We start from the raw sequence: 15,894 nt of genomic DNA, 5'->3' as shown, positions 1-15,894 counted from the left end.
GCCAGCCATCATTGTTTTGATGCGTTTGTTAAATGCGTCCTGAAGGTCTGACAGCTTCCGCATGGTTGGTGTCTTTTTCATGCTCTGAAGCACACCCATGGCATCAACTATTAGAACTTTGATAGGGACACCTGGAGGATCTTCTTGCATTGGATCAGGCTTTGGGACAGCTTCAAGGAGCTCTGCCTTGGCATCTTCAATTGCATGCATGAGACTAGCTTTGTCTGTAGGGATGTACAAGGTTCCATCCACAGCACACAGAGAGCAGGGAACAATTGACATTTCATAGTCTCCAATTGTCTCCTCAAGTTTGGGAACTAGACTTGGTCGACTGCCTTGGATGATGAGAAATCTTCCAAGCAGTTCACGTTCCTCACGCAACTTGATGACCTTGTCTCCAACACGTACCTTTGTTTTCTCCATCCAGTTTGAAAAGGTCTTCAACTTGAGTTTCTTCATTTTGTCCCACACTGAGAGTGTTGACGTAGCGATCAAACGTTCAGAAACAAACTCCTCAAAGCGCTTCTGACCCTTTTCCGCAAACTGGAGAATATCATGCTTTGCCGCATCTGTCACAAGCGCTGATGAAACAAGACTCTTTAATGGTGTTTTTTCTTTGAATGGATTGCCTCCACAGTGCAACTCAATCAAGTCACGTAGCTTCAGTGCATTTGTTCTTGACCTCAATGCAATCTCTCCTGAGAGATGATAATGCTCTGTCCTTGAAGTAGATCTGGAAGCTTTTGGGAAGCTCTTGAGGTACTGATTCACTAGATTAGCAAGATGAGGTGTGGCAATGATCAGCCGGTCCAGAGCTGCTTCATCTCTACTGAGTCCTACCATCCCACCATGTCCCTTTAGCTTCTTGATTGCCTGCTCGAGGGCTTGATCAGTGAAGAGATGAGTGAAGGGTATCTCTGACTTTGCCACCACAAATGCACCAGACTTCAGTGCATCCCATGTTTCTGGGTCATCTTTTTCAAGAGCATTCATTTGAGCAAGATTGACTGGCATCAAGCGGGAATAGTTGAGGAGATCATGAGCAAAGAAATACTTGATGAGATTCTCTAATGAAGACAAGTATCCCTCCCAGTCACCTGAGCGGCAAGAGCTGATGAGATTAAGAAGACTCTCTACCTGGTGAAGATACTGGGTTAAGAATTGAGTGAACTCACCAATGTCTTTTTCATCTTCGAGTGGCTTGACATTTTCTGTGTACCAGGATTGGATTTCTTCAAAGATCTCTACCATCAGTGGGTTACGTTCATGGAGTTTGTCCTTGAGAGCAATGCATTGCATCTGAATTGGACAATTTGGAAGTTTTGACAAGATGGCATCAAATTGCAACATCAAAATTGCAAGGCTCGTAGTGATGTGGTACTCAAGGCCTCATTTGTAAGCTTTGCCACCAAAGATACCACGAAGAGCTGCTGATGTGTATGCACCACTTTCAATAGCACATATGTCAAGGCCACTTCCATCAACTGTTTTACCTAGACCATGCAACACAGCAAATGCAATGTGAAGAGTTCCAGCTCTTAGGATCCAGTTGGTGTTTCCAACTGACTGCTGAATCTTCAATGCACAGGAGTAAAGGTCAAGATCTAGGGTTATCAGTGTTTTTCTGTGAGGGCCAATGACAGTGGCAGAGATACCCTGGGTTAACTTCAAAGCGGTATAGAGGGTAGCATAATCTGTTGGCGAGGTCTTAAACAGTGGAGCAATCGCCCCTCTGTTTGTTGAGGTGCAACTGTTAGAGGACTGAGATAACAGTAGAGATTTAGTTGCAGCCCAAGTTGGCATCACATCTTCCTTCTTCAATTTCACTGATTTATGCCTTTGTTCTTTGATCGACACAATAGAGTCATCTTGATTTCTGTCGTTATTAGATTCAGCATGGCTTCTCTCTTCTTCACTCTTCTGGGTCTGTTTGCTAGCTTGCCCCCCTGTTATCATCAGCTGCAAGGTAGTTTGTGAATGCCCAGGTGTAAGTGAAGTCTTGGGAAATGAGATTGTTTCGGTTTCCTATCACAGACTCAAATCTCAATGGAGTGGTTTTGATCATTGGCTCCTGCAGCAAGTTTATATCAAATGCCAGAGGTGATGCCGTGAGAGGTTTTTCTGTTATAACAAGTGGTTGGTTCATCAGGTCTCCATCTTCATCCTGCTGGTTGATTACAACCACTGTGCCATGGAAGGTTTCTTGCCCAGTGGCTGTGTCTTCCAAAAGATCAATATTGTCAATAGCAAACCAGATGTTCACACCCTTCTTCACAAAGTCAGGGAGACAAAATCCGCCAGTATCCTTCATTCGTTGAAGAACAGACTGCTCCACACTTTTTTCTAAGTCAAGGATCTTCAAGTAGTCACTTCCAATGTAGACATCTGAGAGGTTCTGGACAAGGATCTTGTCACACACTCTAGAGTAGATAGCAAGGGGCAGTCTGATTGAGAGGGGTGTTTGGACATTTTGCCGAAAGGCATCGTCTTTCTTTGGCTGATGTTTCACCTAACGATCAGTGCGAGTGTTCTGGACTAGAAACTGGCATGCAACATCAACAGTTTTGTCTACTTCTTCATTCCGCATTCCAAACACTTTGACAACATGACTGCCAAGGAGGAGGTGACTTAGGAAGAACTGGAGTGAAGAGGCATTCTTATAGTTATCAAATATCCCGGCAAATGACTAGCTGCGCTTTTGCATGATCTCTGCCCGCAGTAGGTTAGCAACTTTCTTCAGGTTGCCAATAACCTGACCATCATTCATAGTGGAAATACTGCAATCAATAGCTTTGCTAACTACAGTTGATTTAACAAGCTTGTCTGGCTCATTTCGTTGCAGTGAGCTTACAAACTGGACATCTGGAAGTCGCTCACCAATGATCTTTTTCAGATGCTTGCGATAGTTTGCAGTCTCATCGACATCCATGTGATATCTTTTCAGGATCAACAAGTAAGCATCATTGACCTGAGCCATGTCAAGAGTAACATCGTCTGTGACGGTATTTTGAATGGCGAGGATTAACTGTTTGTCACATAAAGAGCGAATGAGTGATTCATTATCATGATCTTTCTTTATTGTTGTGGTACGTTTTGCATTCCGCAAGCAATCCCTGTGTTAGTACTTTTCAAGAGCTGAAGCGTCACCAGCATCCACTAGGTCTGCTACACAGATTCTTACTTGGTCATCTTGGGTCTGCTGCTTTATTTCAAGAAGCGTTTCAGCCATTGCATCAGAAAGAACACGGTGCAGTGGCTCTGAATCACCCTTGGAACAAAAGTCACAAGGTGAGAATAAACACACTTGCTCCTTTGGGACAGATTTCAACCGTTTAGGTCCAACAGATCCTGTAGTAATTGAAGGGCGCCCAGGTCCTCTTCTAGAACAGACAGGTGACTGAGGTCGGGATTGGTTAGCCCTGAGACGGTCAATTTTATTCTTGTTTATAACAGATTTTCGACACTCACTATGATAATGAACCAATTTCAGTTCCCCTTCATTTAGGCCAGATAAGTAGTCGGAAAGTTCCTCAAAATCACTTTGACCTAAAGAAACTCTGTCCCTGCAAGCCTTGCAGTAGGTCATCAATCATGGCTGGATTTTTAACTAGTCGCTTGCCAGGGGTGGCACCTTCTTTGCAGATCACGCAAATGTTGCATTCCTCTGCCATATTGACCAGATCTCATCCCACCTTACCTCACAAGTTGTCTAATTTGTTGGATGCCAGACAGATGAAACCTAATGATGGGAAAACAATGTAAATATATATTTTGAACTCGAAGGCTTGGTTTAAATTTCATCAGAAAAATATGACACATTTACCAGATCATTCTCAGCCCACCTTAGCTTACTGTTTAGCTTAGCTTTCTAGTTCGTTGTTGTAGGTTGTCGGATCTGTGCATGCCAGCCAGATGAAACCTAATGATGGGAAAACAATGTAATTATAAATATGTGCAAATGTTGGCTTTTAAATCTAGCGGGCATGGTTTAAATTTAGCCCACCTTAGCTTATTGTTAGTAGTCCAAAATTGTTGGATCAGGGCATGTCAGACTGAAAGATTAGACCTAATAATGGGAAAACAATGTAAATATATGTCAAAATATGTGTAAACATTGGCATATAAATCTTTCAGGCTTGTTTTAAATTTCACCTGAATGATAAAAAATTAAAATAAAAGTATCACTTACCAGGTAGTTGCTTTCAGCAATTCCATGAATGTGATTCTCAAAATGTTGACTCTTCAAATCTATTGTGGTGTTTGTTTTGTTGTTGTTGTTTTCGTATTGGCCTATTTTTATTTTATTTTATCCTGAGTACTGTTCTTTTTTGTTTTCAGTCAGCTACAAACACAGCTGTGCTTTAATTATGATCTCACCTGTTTGAAATGAACCAAATTAACAAGGATTATGCTACAATGGCCACATTTCAACCCTTATTTTTTCAGAGTCAGAACAGGAATGTCTTTCAGAATGGTCAACACCTTCAGTAAAGTATTAATTGTCACTGGATGCCCATGAAAAATAATTGTAAAAGTTATATTGGCCAAGAAAAGAGCAGGAGTGGAAAGAGGAGAGTAATGATGAATGGGATAGGCACAAGAGTCAGTCCGGGGTGTCCCAGGTGAGGAACCAAAAGTCAGACAAATACTCTTCTAGCTGTTTTAATAGTGTTATAAATCAACTCAGAATATTTCAAAACCTACAAAAGAACTATAATATTATAAAAATTGGACATTAAAATCCACTTCAGCCCCAGGCAATTTTTTTGAATTTTCGCCCGAAATTACATGCCCAAAATAATTCAGTAATAGCTCCGCAAGTACAGGGCCCAGATGCACAATTCTGGTGTCTATGTATAGGTAACACCTGGAAAAATGTACTTAAAGTGGAAGTTTAGTTGTACCGTCCACCAGGACAGAAGGACTGCAGATAAACTACAGCAGAAATTCAATTTTTTAGGTTCGCCTAAACAAAACTTACAATTTGAGTGTGAATAACATCAGTAATACCATTTACCAGCAGGCCACGGATATTTGGATCGGTTCTGCAACTTCTCAACTGCATCTCCTCCAAATTTGGTGTTATACAACTGAAGCATAACAATTCTACAGCCATTTTAGTAAGAGTAGTCCCAGGCGGACTTCTATTTTACTGTTCTGGGAGGTCCCAAAATAGATGGCCCCCAAGAATTGGGGGTGGGGGTCAGAAAATTTGGCACCCTTCATTTTCTGTTAGTTTTGTCCCTATAGAAGCCAAAACAGCAAAAAAATCAATTTTGGCACAAAAATCCTACGTGAGCTGTTTTTTTGACATAGCATACCGCACTATTTGGATGTACTGACTGCCATTAAAGTGGATGTAAATGAGGACTGAAGTGGTCCTGTGTTGTAGAGGTTTAGGAATACTAATGTAGCGCTATCTATCCCTTTTAACTGTCAAGGACAACGCTCCTGAGTTCTCTATACAACTCGGTATCCAATAAACTATTGAAGTATGTTAACTTCGCTTCTTATGTGTTTAAAGTATGTTCTAACGGCTCTAAATGTCTTACAGTGTCATCTGGTAACTCCAACTAAAAATGCTGACTACCCCTTTAAGGCGCTTAAATATGGCATATGACCCCTTTAAGGCAATCTAACATGGTCTAGACACCTCAATGTGTCACCGAGTAACTTATATTAAAACGGTGGACTAGCCCTTTAAGGTTCTAAAATATGGTGTATTAGCCCTTGAAGGTTATATACAATGGTGTACACATCTCTGGGTGTCACTGGGTTACTTCCAGTAAAAAGGTGGACTAGCCCTTTAAGGTTGTCTCAACATGTCACTTACCATAGCCTAGACACCACAGGAATAAACACACATGAATAATCCACCCTCACACAGGTACATAGAAGTATATATACAAATGTATTATGAGTATGAATTATTAGAATGAATGAAAGTAATAAGCCTCAATAGCTAACAAGCATCTACATTCATATACACACAAATGAATCAGACCAACACATTAGCATACAGCTCAACAACCCTATAACTAAGCCGGCAATAAAATAAAAGAAAGTCAACCCCCAGTTGCAGGCCTGTTTCTTTATCGGGTACGTTGGGACCCTAAACAGCCCTCTTCGCTCCCCTTGGGAGCCCGCACTTCCAGCTTGTACTCACAAAGAATGAATGCTCCTCTTCGTCTCGCGCTTCCCGCCGCAGTGCAGCAACGAACGTCAGGCCGGCAACCATCCTAGCTAACTGGCTAGTTAGCCGTTAGCACCATCTCACGGTCGAACCGTGCGCTCGCCTCGGCAGCACAACACGGCAACAGACGACTCCTTCTGCGTTCCTCGATGGTCGCATGAACACAACACTACACTGTCACTGATAACTTTACTTCGCTAAACTAGAAGATGGCCCGACTCACTGTGGGGAGAGCCCCTTACCGCATCCAGTCCATTCGTGCGTCTTGCTGTGCTAGCAACGAACACCGACTGGCTAGCTCGCTCCGTAACGTCGCTGGGTCCACATATGGGACTGACGAGTAGTCAGTTTGTCTCCCCAGTCCACACAAACAGTTCCCGGGATGGGTCTCGGTCAGACACCTGCACACATCACTGTTCACTAAACTTCAATTACATTTCTCTCACCACGAGGTAGCATATAACAACTCGACATCAAACTGCTCCGTTGCTCACACCAGGGACGAGTAACCTCCCTTCTCTCTCCCAGTTCAGTCTGCTCGCGCTGACGTTCCCCGCTGCCCTCTCAACCAATCACATTCAAGGTAAGGTATTCTCTCCACAGCCAACCAATCACAACAATGGTAAGTTATTCTCTCCACAGCCAACCAATCACAACAATGGTAACTTTTCAATAATAGAAGTAAATGCATTTCACATTGGTAAACAACTGTTTTGCAGAACAATATCAACAATATAATATATTCATATTCAAAAAGTAAACAAAATAACAAACATAGGCCAAACTCTTATCTAATAGTGCAATATAATATATCTAAGGCCTATAATTTAACCACAGGGTTACACTGACCTGAGAGTTTCCAGTCTACACTGTGGACTCCCCAGTCCAGCAGGGAGCAGCTTCACTCCTGAATCCTGCAGATCATTGTTACTCAGGTCCAGCTCTCTCACACTAGGGGAGTTGGAGCTGAGAACTGAGGACACAACTTCACAGCTTCTGTCTGACAGATTACAGGAACTCAACCTGAATGGACACACACACACACACACACACACACACACACACACACACACACACACACACAAATATATATCATTCTATCATATTCTAAAGGCTTTAATACTTTTGATTTTACTACCTGTTGTCATCATTACAACAGTTTGGATAATAGTACTTTATGACAGCACTCATCTGAACATAGATATTGCAAATGGTTACTAATACAAGAGTACTATGATTGCTGCCACTTTTATAACTCATCCCACTACAACTGCGAATACTACTACTACCACTACTACTACTACTACTACTGTTGCTACTTCCAGTTCGACTGCTGCTACTAGTACAATGATTACAGCTACCTACTACGATTATTACAACTACTGTTACTACTGCTACTACTTTGGTACTATGGTTACTACTCTGTGTATGCTTTATATGAAGTGAAAGTACAGACATAAAAAGACACACAAAATGAAAACATCTGGCAAGCAGATGTTCTCAGTAAGTAGATGTTTCTCTCATCCGGGTTTGTGATCCTGCTCCCTCTGAGACACAAACTCGGTTCTTTTTTAGAGGGAGTCAAATCCCCGAACGTCCACCCTGGTGGGCCACGAATCCACCCAGTCACTACATATACAGTACCAGTCCCTTCATATACAGTACCAGTCACTACATATACAGTACCAGTCACTTCATATGCAGTACCAGTCACTTCATATACAATACCAGTCAAAAGTCTGCCTATATCTGAATCTCTTTTTAAAACAAATTTGAATTTAAAGAATATATTATAAAATGTCCTCCAGCTCAACAAGTATTTTCATTTAGTAAAAATAAAGAAACATCCTACTATGAGACTGAGTAGGTGTGTCCAATCTGTTGACTGGTATTGTATAAGATCATGTACCCAGTTTGAGTCCAGTAGATTACCCCCAAAATTTAGAAGACTCCAATTACTTTGTACTAATACTGGTAACACTGCTACTACTACCACCACCAATACTATTACTCCCACTGCTTTTACAAAGCCAATTCCAGTTACTACTACTGTTCATACTACTTCTTCTTTCGGCTTGTTCCCTGTATCTCGGGGGTCGCCACAGTGGATTTTACAGTTTCCATCGGTACCGTGTGAGGACACAGCACCAATGGTGCCCATTGTTAACCCGGGCCTCGACCGTTGCGATATAGTCTTGTCAATCTGCAAAAAGATTTGGTAAAATTTTAGGTCAGAAGCCTTTCCTGACACAACACTAACCCTCTGGACGGGGCACAGGTAAAGCGCTGGACGCCGTCCCAGTATTCATGGACTTGTGTCCATGCCTGTCACCTGACTACTGTTCATACTACATCTACTATTACTTCTGCTGCTGCTACTGATGCTGTCACTGCTTATACTACTGCTACCACTACTGCTACCACTACTAATCACAATGATACAGAGATTACTATACTGTAATTACTGCTACTACAAGTACTACTGCTACTACTACTGCTACCACTACTAATCACAATGATACTGAGATTACCATACTGCGATTACTGCTACTGCAAGTACTACTACTACTACTGCAGTTAAACCCAGCAGTGTTTAGAGTACACGTGTATGATGAGACGGCTGCCAATGTGAAGCAGAACACTCACCACACACTGGTTATAAAGAGCAGGACACAAAGGTTTAATCCAGCCAATAAGGTAGGAGGGATGGTCAGGTGGTCTTGAGGGTAATGACCTGATTGGATATTTAACCAGTGACGTTTGTAAGTCCCCTGCTCATTATGAAAGATGTCCTGCCATCTTTTACCCCCACAGTGAGTCAGGACCTCATTTAACGTCTCATATGAAGAACGTCACCCGGAACTGCACAGTGTCCTTTCTCACTGTATAGGAGCATTGTTGATGCCAGCTCCAGGCTGCCCACTACTGGCTACTACTACTACTATTACTTCCACTACTACAGTTACAACTAATACAATTTCTACTACTACTATTCATATTTCTACTAATGGCCATTTTTGGAATTGCTGTTTGTACAAATAATAACTGATCGAACTGTTATCGTTACTATTATTTTAGTAGTGAATACATATTGTACTTATTGTACTTATAAAAACTATTGTACTTGTAAAAACTTCAACAACTATTGGAGCATCTACAACAAGTAATTCCTCCAATCAGAGAAAAGACCACACAGGTTAGGATGTACTGACTGCCATTAAAGTGGATGTAAATGAGGACTGAAGTGATCCTGTGTTGCAGAGGTTTAGGAATACTGACCTGAGAGTTTCCAGTCTACATGGTGGACTCCCCAGTCTAGCAGAGAGCAGCTTCACCCCTGAATCCTGCAAATCATTGTTACTCAGGTCCAGCTCTCTCACACTAGAGGAGTTGGAGCTGAAAACTGAGGACAAAACTTCACAGCTTCTGTCTGACAGATTACAGGAACTCAACCTGAATGGACACACACACACACACACACACACACACACACACACACACACACACACACACACACACACACACAATTTAATGACCACAGTGAGTCAGGACCTCGGTTTTAACGTCTCATCAGAAGGACGGCATCTCCTACACCACTGTGTCCCCATCACTGCACAGGGGCATTTTTTTTAGTCCCAGAGGCAAGACTGCCCCCTACTGGCCCACCAACACCAAACCCAGCAGTAACTCAGTTTTCCCGGGAGGTCTGCAATCCAAGTACTAGCCAAGCCCACACCTGCTTAGCTTCTGTCATTGGGCAGAGCCAGGGTACATGTTGGTATGGCTGCCAGCAAACCAAATCAACCTGAGTTAACTGGTACCACTACAGTGGTCAACAACTTCCTCTGTCAACTCAGGTCACATGATCAGACTACGGTCCATGTTGGCATTCACACTTTTCTTTGTTATTCTTTACAGCAGCTGCAACCCTAGTTGTATGAAGAGGTCTTGGATACAAATCAGGACTAAATATAAAACATGATCCAAAGTGGTCAGTATTCCCTGTCCTTATTCTTTCAGTGGTGTGAATGTGTGCTACTGTACAACACATTAACACTTTATATGATTTGCACCAAACTGAATAAAAACAAAAAAAACAAGTGAACTAAAAGGACAGGAGGGCATCCATCTCTGCCAGAAGATCCTCCAGTAAAGAAGTTGTCCATCTCTAATAATGAGGGGTGGTCTAACATGGTGGGGGTCCAGAAAGGTGTGTGTTGTGGCCCTGCTGCTGGCAGCTCCAAGCAGACCTCTCTGACAGCAGATAGTCTATGTAAATGAGAGTTTATGCTTTACAGCTGTGATGTGAGCACATGCGGCTGAGTGTACTGACCATCTGCACTTTTGAGGGAAATCCTGATATTAATGAGCCAACACACACAGTCATGAAGCCCCACAGAGAGGTATCAAACCCAGCAGTGAACAAGGACCACATAGCTTTATAGATCATGTGATGAGTACACACATCATATAGATGATGTCATTAACACACTGTCATGTTTTGTTCTTAGGGGGGTACAGTGATGAGGACAAATTGTGTGCTCAGAGAGCTGCAGAGGTCAATGCATCCTTTTGTGTTGTCATAGTAGAGACGTGAGTGTGAACACACTGCCAGAGGAAGTGATGCCTCCTTCACTCCTAGTCAGTCTGTAATAGGAAGATGAAGTCGCTCTTCACCCCAGAACCTGTGGCCTGTACCTCCACATTTAAAAGACAGACAAAACCACTAAAACATGAACCTCTACACAGGGTTACCACCTCACATTCATGTGTTCATACAAGCACATGTGTGTTTAAGTTGTGTTTGATACACTACAATATAATCTTAACCAGTGCGGTATTTTTCAGGTGAAAACCGAGTTACACTGCAAACTGAAACAAGAAATATGAATTATAAATATGTAGTTGGGATATGGTCAGAAGGAAGGCCTTGCTATGCCTGTTAGACTATTTCACCTTTTTCTCTGAAAACCAAACTGTATTGATTTGTAATGTGTTGACATGACCTCTTTGCTGGTGTATGTGCTCATGGAAAGCGGTTGACAGGAAGTAGAAAGTAGAACCAGAGCTTGTTACTACAACTGGTCTGTAATTCCTCCAGTCAGAGAAAAGACCACCCAGGTTAGGATGTACTGACTGCGATTAAAGTGGATGTAAATGAGGACTGAATTGGCCCTGTGTTGTAGAGATTTAGGATTACTGACCTGAGAGCTTCCAGTCTACATTGTGGACTCCCCAGTCCAGCAGAGAGCAGCTTCACTCCTGAATCCTGCAGATCATTGTTACTCAGGTCCAGCTCTCTCACACTAGAGGAGTTGGAGCTGAGAACTGAGGACATAACTTCACAGCTTCTGTCTGACAGATTACAGGAACTCAACCTGAATGGAGACACACACACACACACACACACACACACACACACACACACACACACACACACACACAAACACACACACACACACACGCAATGGCTCATTCCTATAATACAATTTGTACTACTACTACTACCACTCTGACTACTAATACTATTGTTACTACTAGACTAGTACTACTGCTACTACTCCTATTACTGCTTTTACTACTGCTGCTAATTCCACTACTACCTGCTTCTTTTATGATTACTGCTACTTACAACTATTACAACTACTGTTTTAATAGCTGTAATTATTCTATCATTTTAATGTCTTTAATACTTTTGATTTTAGAACCTGTAACCCCAATAAAAGTTTCAATAATCAGTGCAATAAAACAATATTTTATCACCAATGAAAAATAATAACACATAATAGATTTAGTACTTTAAAAGGCCTAATCCATATACTTACAGAGCTGTACTGGAGGCTTTTGACCACTGGCAGCAGCCTCAGAAGACCCTCCTCTGTAGCAGAGTATTTCTTCAGTTCAAACACATCCAGCTCCTCTTCTGAAGACAGTAAGATGAAGACCAGAGCTGACCACTGAGCAGGAGAGAGTCGGTCTGTGGAGAGTCTTCCTGATGTCAGGTACTGTTGGATCTCCTCCACTAGAGAATGGTCATTCAGTTCATTCAGACAGTGGAACAGATTGATGCTTCTCTCTGGAGAGAGATCCTCCCTGATCTTCTTCTGGATGTACAGGACTGTTTGCTGATTGGTCTGTGACTTACTTCCTGTCTTTCCCAGCAGGCCTCGTAGGAGATTCTGATTGGGTTCCAGTGAGAGGCCCAGGAGGAAGCGCAGGAACAAGTCCAGATGTCCGTTTGGACTCTCTAACGCCTTGTCCACTGCTGTCTGGTAGAGGTCTGGTTGTATAGGTTTATATCTAAATAGTTTAAGCCAGTAGGAGGTTGACTGTGTTGCTGACAGCAGATTGACTCCAGTGTTGATGAATGAGAGAAAGACATAAAGAGCAGCCAGAAACTCTTGAATGCTCAGATGGACAAAGCAGAATACCTTGTCCTGGTACAGCCCGCACTCCTCTTTAAAGATCTGTGTGAACACTCCTGAATATACTGAGGCTGCTCTGATATCAATGCCACACTCTGTCAGGTCTGCTTCATAGAAGATCAGGTTGCCTTTCTCCAGCTGTTTAAAGGCCAGTTTTCCCAGAGACTCAATCATCTTCCTGTTGTCTGTATTCCAGTGTGGCTCTGTTTCAGATCTCCCATGATACTTCACATTCCCCTGGATGGACTGAACCACCAGGAAGTGGATGTACATCTCAGTCAGGGTCTTGGGCATCTCTCCTCTCTCATCTGTTCTCAACACGTGATCCAGAACTGTAGCAGTGATCCAACAGAAGACCGGGATGTGACACATGATGTGGAGGCTTCGTGATGTCTTGATGTGTGAGATGATTCTCCTGGTCTGCTCCTCATCTCTGAATCTCTTCTTGAAGTACTCCTCCTTCTGTGGATCAGTGAACCCTCTCACCTCCGTCACCATGTCAACCCACTCAGGAGGGATCTGGTTGGCTGCTGCAGGCCGTGTGGTTATCCAGCGGCGAGCAGAGGGAAGCAGTTTCCCCTTAATGAGGTTTGTCAGCAGCACATCCACTGAGGTGGACTTTGTGACATCAGTCCAGATCTCATTGTTCTGGAAGTCCAGAGGAAGTCGACACTCATCCAGACCATCAAAGATGAACACAACTTGGAACTCGTCAAAGCTGCAGATTCCTACTTCTTTGGTTTCAATAAAGAAGTGATGAAGAAGTCCCACCAAGCTGAACTCTATCTTTCAGCACATTCAGCTCTCTGAATGTGAATGGAAATGTGAAGTGTATATTGTGGTTGGTTTTGTCTTCAGCCCAGTCCAGAGTGAACTTCTGTGTTAAGACTGTTTTCCCGATGCCAGCCACTCCCCTTGTCATCAATGTTCTGATTGGTTTATCTTGTCCAGGTAAGGGTTTAAAGATGTCTTCACATTTGATCGGTGTTTCTGGTCTCACTCATTTCCTGGATGCTGTTTCAATCTGTCTGACCTCATGTTCATTATTGACCTCTCCACTCCCTCCCTCTGTGATGTAGAGCTCTGTGTAGACCTGATTCAGAAGTGTTGACTCTCTTGGTTTAGCAACACCCTCAAACAAACACTGAAACTTCCCCTTCGAAGCTGCTTTGAGGTTCCTCCGGCACAAGGGAACAGGGGTTTCTGAATAAACAAACCAGGGAATCAGTGAGTGGATGTTACTGTAAATGTAAGAAACAGAAACTTTACCAAACTCCATAGTATTAATTCAGCTCATCACTGGTGGATGGACAAGCAGGTTTTATTTAAAACAAACAATGAATACATGTATATAATTTAAATAAAGGGTAGATTTATCCAAATATATTTCCACAAAAACATGTACATTAATAATAATTAATTTCTACTGTCATAATATTTTGATGGCTATTGTCACATCTCTTGTAGTAACCATTTATTAGTCAGGAGATCTTTACTGGGATTATGGGGACAGTGATGATGTCTTAAAGAGGTTCTCTCTGGTATTATTGTTCTGATGTGAACCAATGTCATCAGCATTTTACACCCACATTAACCAATCAATAGTTTAACCAGATTATACATTAGATTTCTTTTCATTTACCATCCAAATGAAAACTGTCTGAACCTCCTGTGATAAATCCACATTTTCAGCAGGGTTTGAAAATAATTCCACCTCCCACTTTGCCTCTATTGACCCTTTACATGGTGTTGAGGCTTTTGAATAAAGAGTCTCTTACTGCTCTCCAGAGAGTCAGCCAGCTCCTCCTGCTTCATACTCCTCAGGAAGTGCAGTGTGATCTTCAGAAGTTCCTCTCTGGGACTCCTCCTCTGCTCCTCTTCCTCCTCCCTCTGTCTCTCTAAGCACTCTGGGTAATCTGTACTCAGATCCTTCTGGAACCTCTTCAGCTCCTTCTTCACAAAAGTGACAATGTTCTCCTCAAGCAGCTGGAAATGAATCAGTATATGAATTAAACTTTCATGTTAAACTCATGGAACAAAACATCAAGCCCATCTGTCATTGATTAAAAACCCACTCATGTAAACAGTGGAGCATGAAGACCATTATGACCAGAATGATTGTTTTTCATTTCATTTGAAGGTGAAGTAAAAGGTGTTGATGTACATTTACACACCATAAATATGGAGTCCAGGTCTGTTTGATGATCCTGGACAGACTGACCACTGAGAACCTCTGACCTCTCCTGGTGGTCTCTGTGGAGAACACATGACATGTCAGGTCTCTAGATATCAACACACACACACACACACACACACACACACACACACACACACACACACACACACACACACACACACACACACACACACGACCGCAGCGTTGGCAGATTGGGCTACTTTTTATTTGATTGAGTGGGTAAAAATGGCTCTGATAAACATAATTATTATTACATACATACACCGGACGGACAGAGAAACTTTCTACTGAACAGTGAAAAAAAAGGGCTATTTTTGGGTGGGTTCAGGGCTCTGATTGGGCTATTCAAATCTGGCAACACACACACACACACACACACACAGGAGGTTGAGGTGTTGTGTCCTGATGGATGCAGGTAGAAATTTCACTGGTCTACAAAAATATAGTTTTTTTTTTCTTGCATGGACTTTGGGAACTGTTTTTGGCTAATTTTGGGCTGCTGAATCCAAACCTGAGCTCAGATTTGCTCTATCACATCAAGTTTTTGTGCTATCTGTATGCTCCTTATTCAGGATTTTACAAAAGTTTACCATCTAGTCTGGCAATCTTGGTGGGGATAAAAATGACCCCTATTCATTTCCTAAGTAATTTCATGCTAGGCTGAGTGTTTATTTGTCATATCTTTGAAATAAATGTATTTTATCATGTAATATCACATGTATTCTATAAATATATTGCTGATCTGATCCGAGATTTGAATTTGCCAAAACAATCTGCTGAGTTGTTGGCTTCCAGGCTGCAAGAGAAAAACCTTCTCAAACCTGGCAGAAGCGTCTCATTTTATCGCAATAGAGAGGCACAACTGAGGAAGTATTTCCACTCTGATGGTCAACTTGTATACTGCAATGATGTTGAAGGGCTTCTTCTCACTATGGGATTGCCTGCGTACCATTCAAGTGAGTGGAGACTCTTTATTGACAGTTCGAAAAGAAATTTGAAATGTCTTTTACTTCACAATGGGAACATCTATGGATCCATCCCTATAGGACACTCAGTGACCTTGAAGGAGGAGTATGCAA

The 15,894-nt window shown here is 42.2% G+C and overlaps 2 protein-coding genes across 2 annotated transcripts in view; one reads left to right on the top strand and one right to left on the bottom strand.

Moving 5' to 3' along the window:
* Window positions 1-15,894, top strand: part of LOC130110628 (NACHT, LRR and PYD domains-containing protein 12-like) — a 571,318-nt gene that overhangs the window by 229,866 nt on the left and 325,558 nt on the right.
* Window positions 1-15,894, bottom strand: part of LOC130126664 (protein NLRC3-like) — a 51,994-nt gene that overhangs the window by 16,042 nt on the left and 20,058 nt on the right. Inside the window, 7 exon segments of the mRNA XM_056296277.1 lie at window positions 7,043-7,216; window positions 9,473-9,646; window positions 11,398-11,571; window positions 12,029-13,402; window positions 13,404-13,821; window positions 14,397-14,604; window positions 14,793-14,871. Of these exon segments, the coding sequence (XP_056152252.1) occupies window positions 7,043-7,216; window positions 9,473-9,646; window positions 11,398-11,571; window positions 12,029-13,402; window positions 13,404-13,821; window positions 14,397-14,604; window positions 14,793-14,871 (2,601 nt within the window).

This window comes from Lampris incognitus, chromosome 1 (genome assembly GCF_029633865.1).
Source record: "Lampris incognitus isolate fLamInc1 chromosome 1, fLamInc1.hap2, whole genome shotgun sequence".
NCBI classification, from domain to species: Eukaryota; Metazoa; Chordata; class Actinopteri; order Lampriformes; family Lampridae; genus Lampris; species Lampris incognitus.
This window is presented reverse-complemented; position numbering and strand designations above follow the sequence as displayed.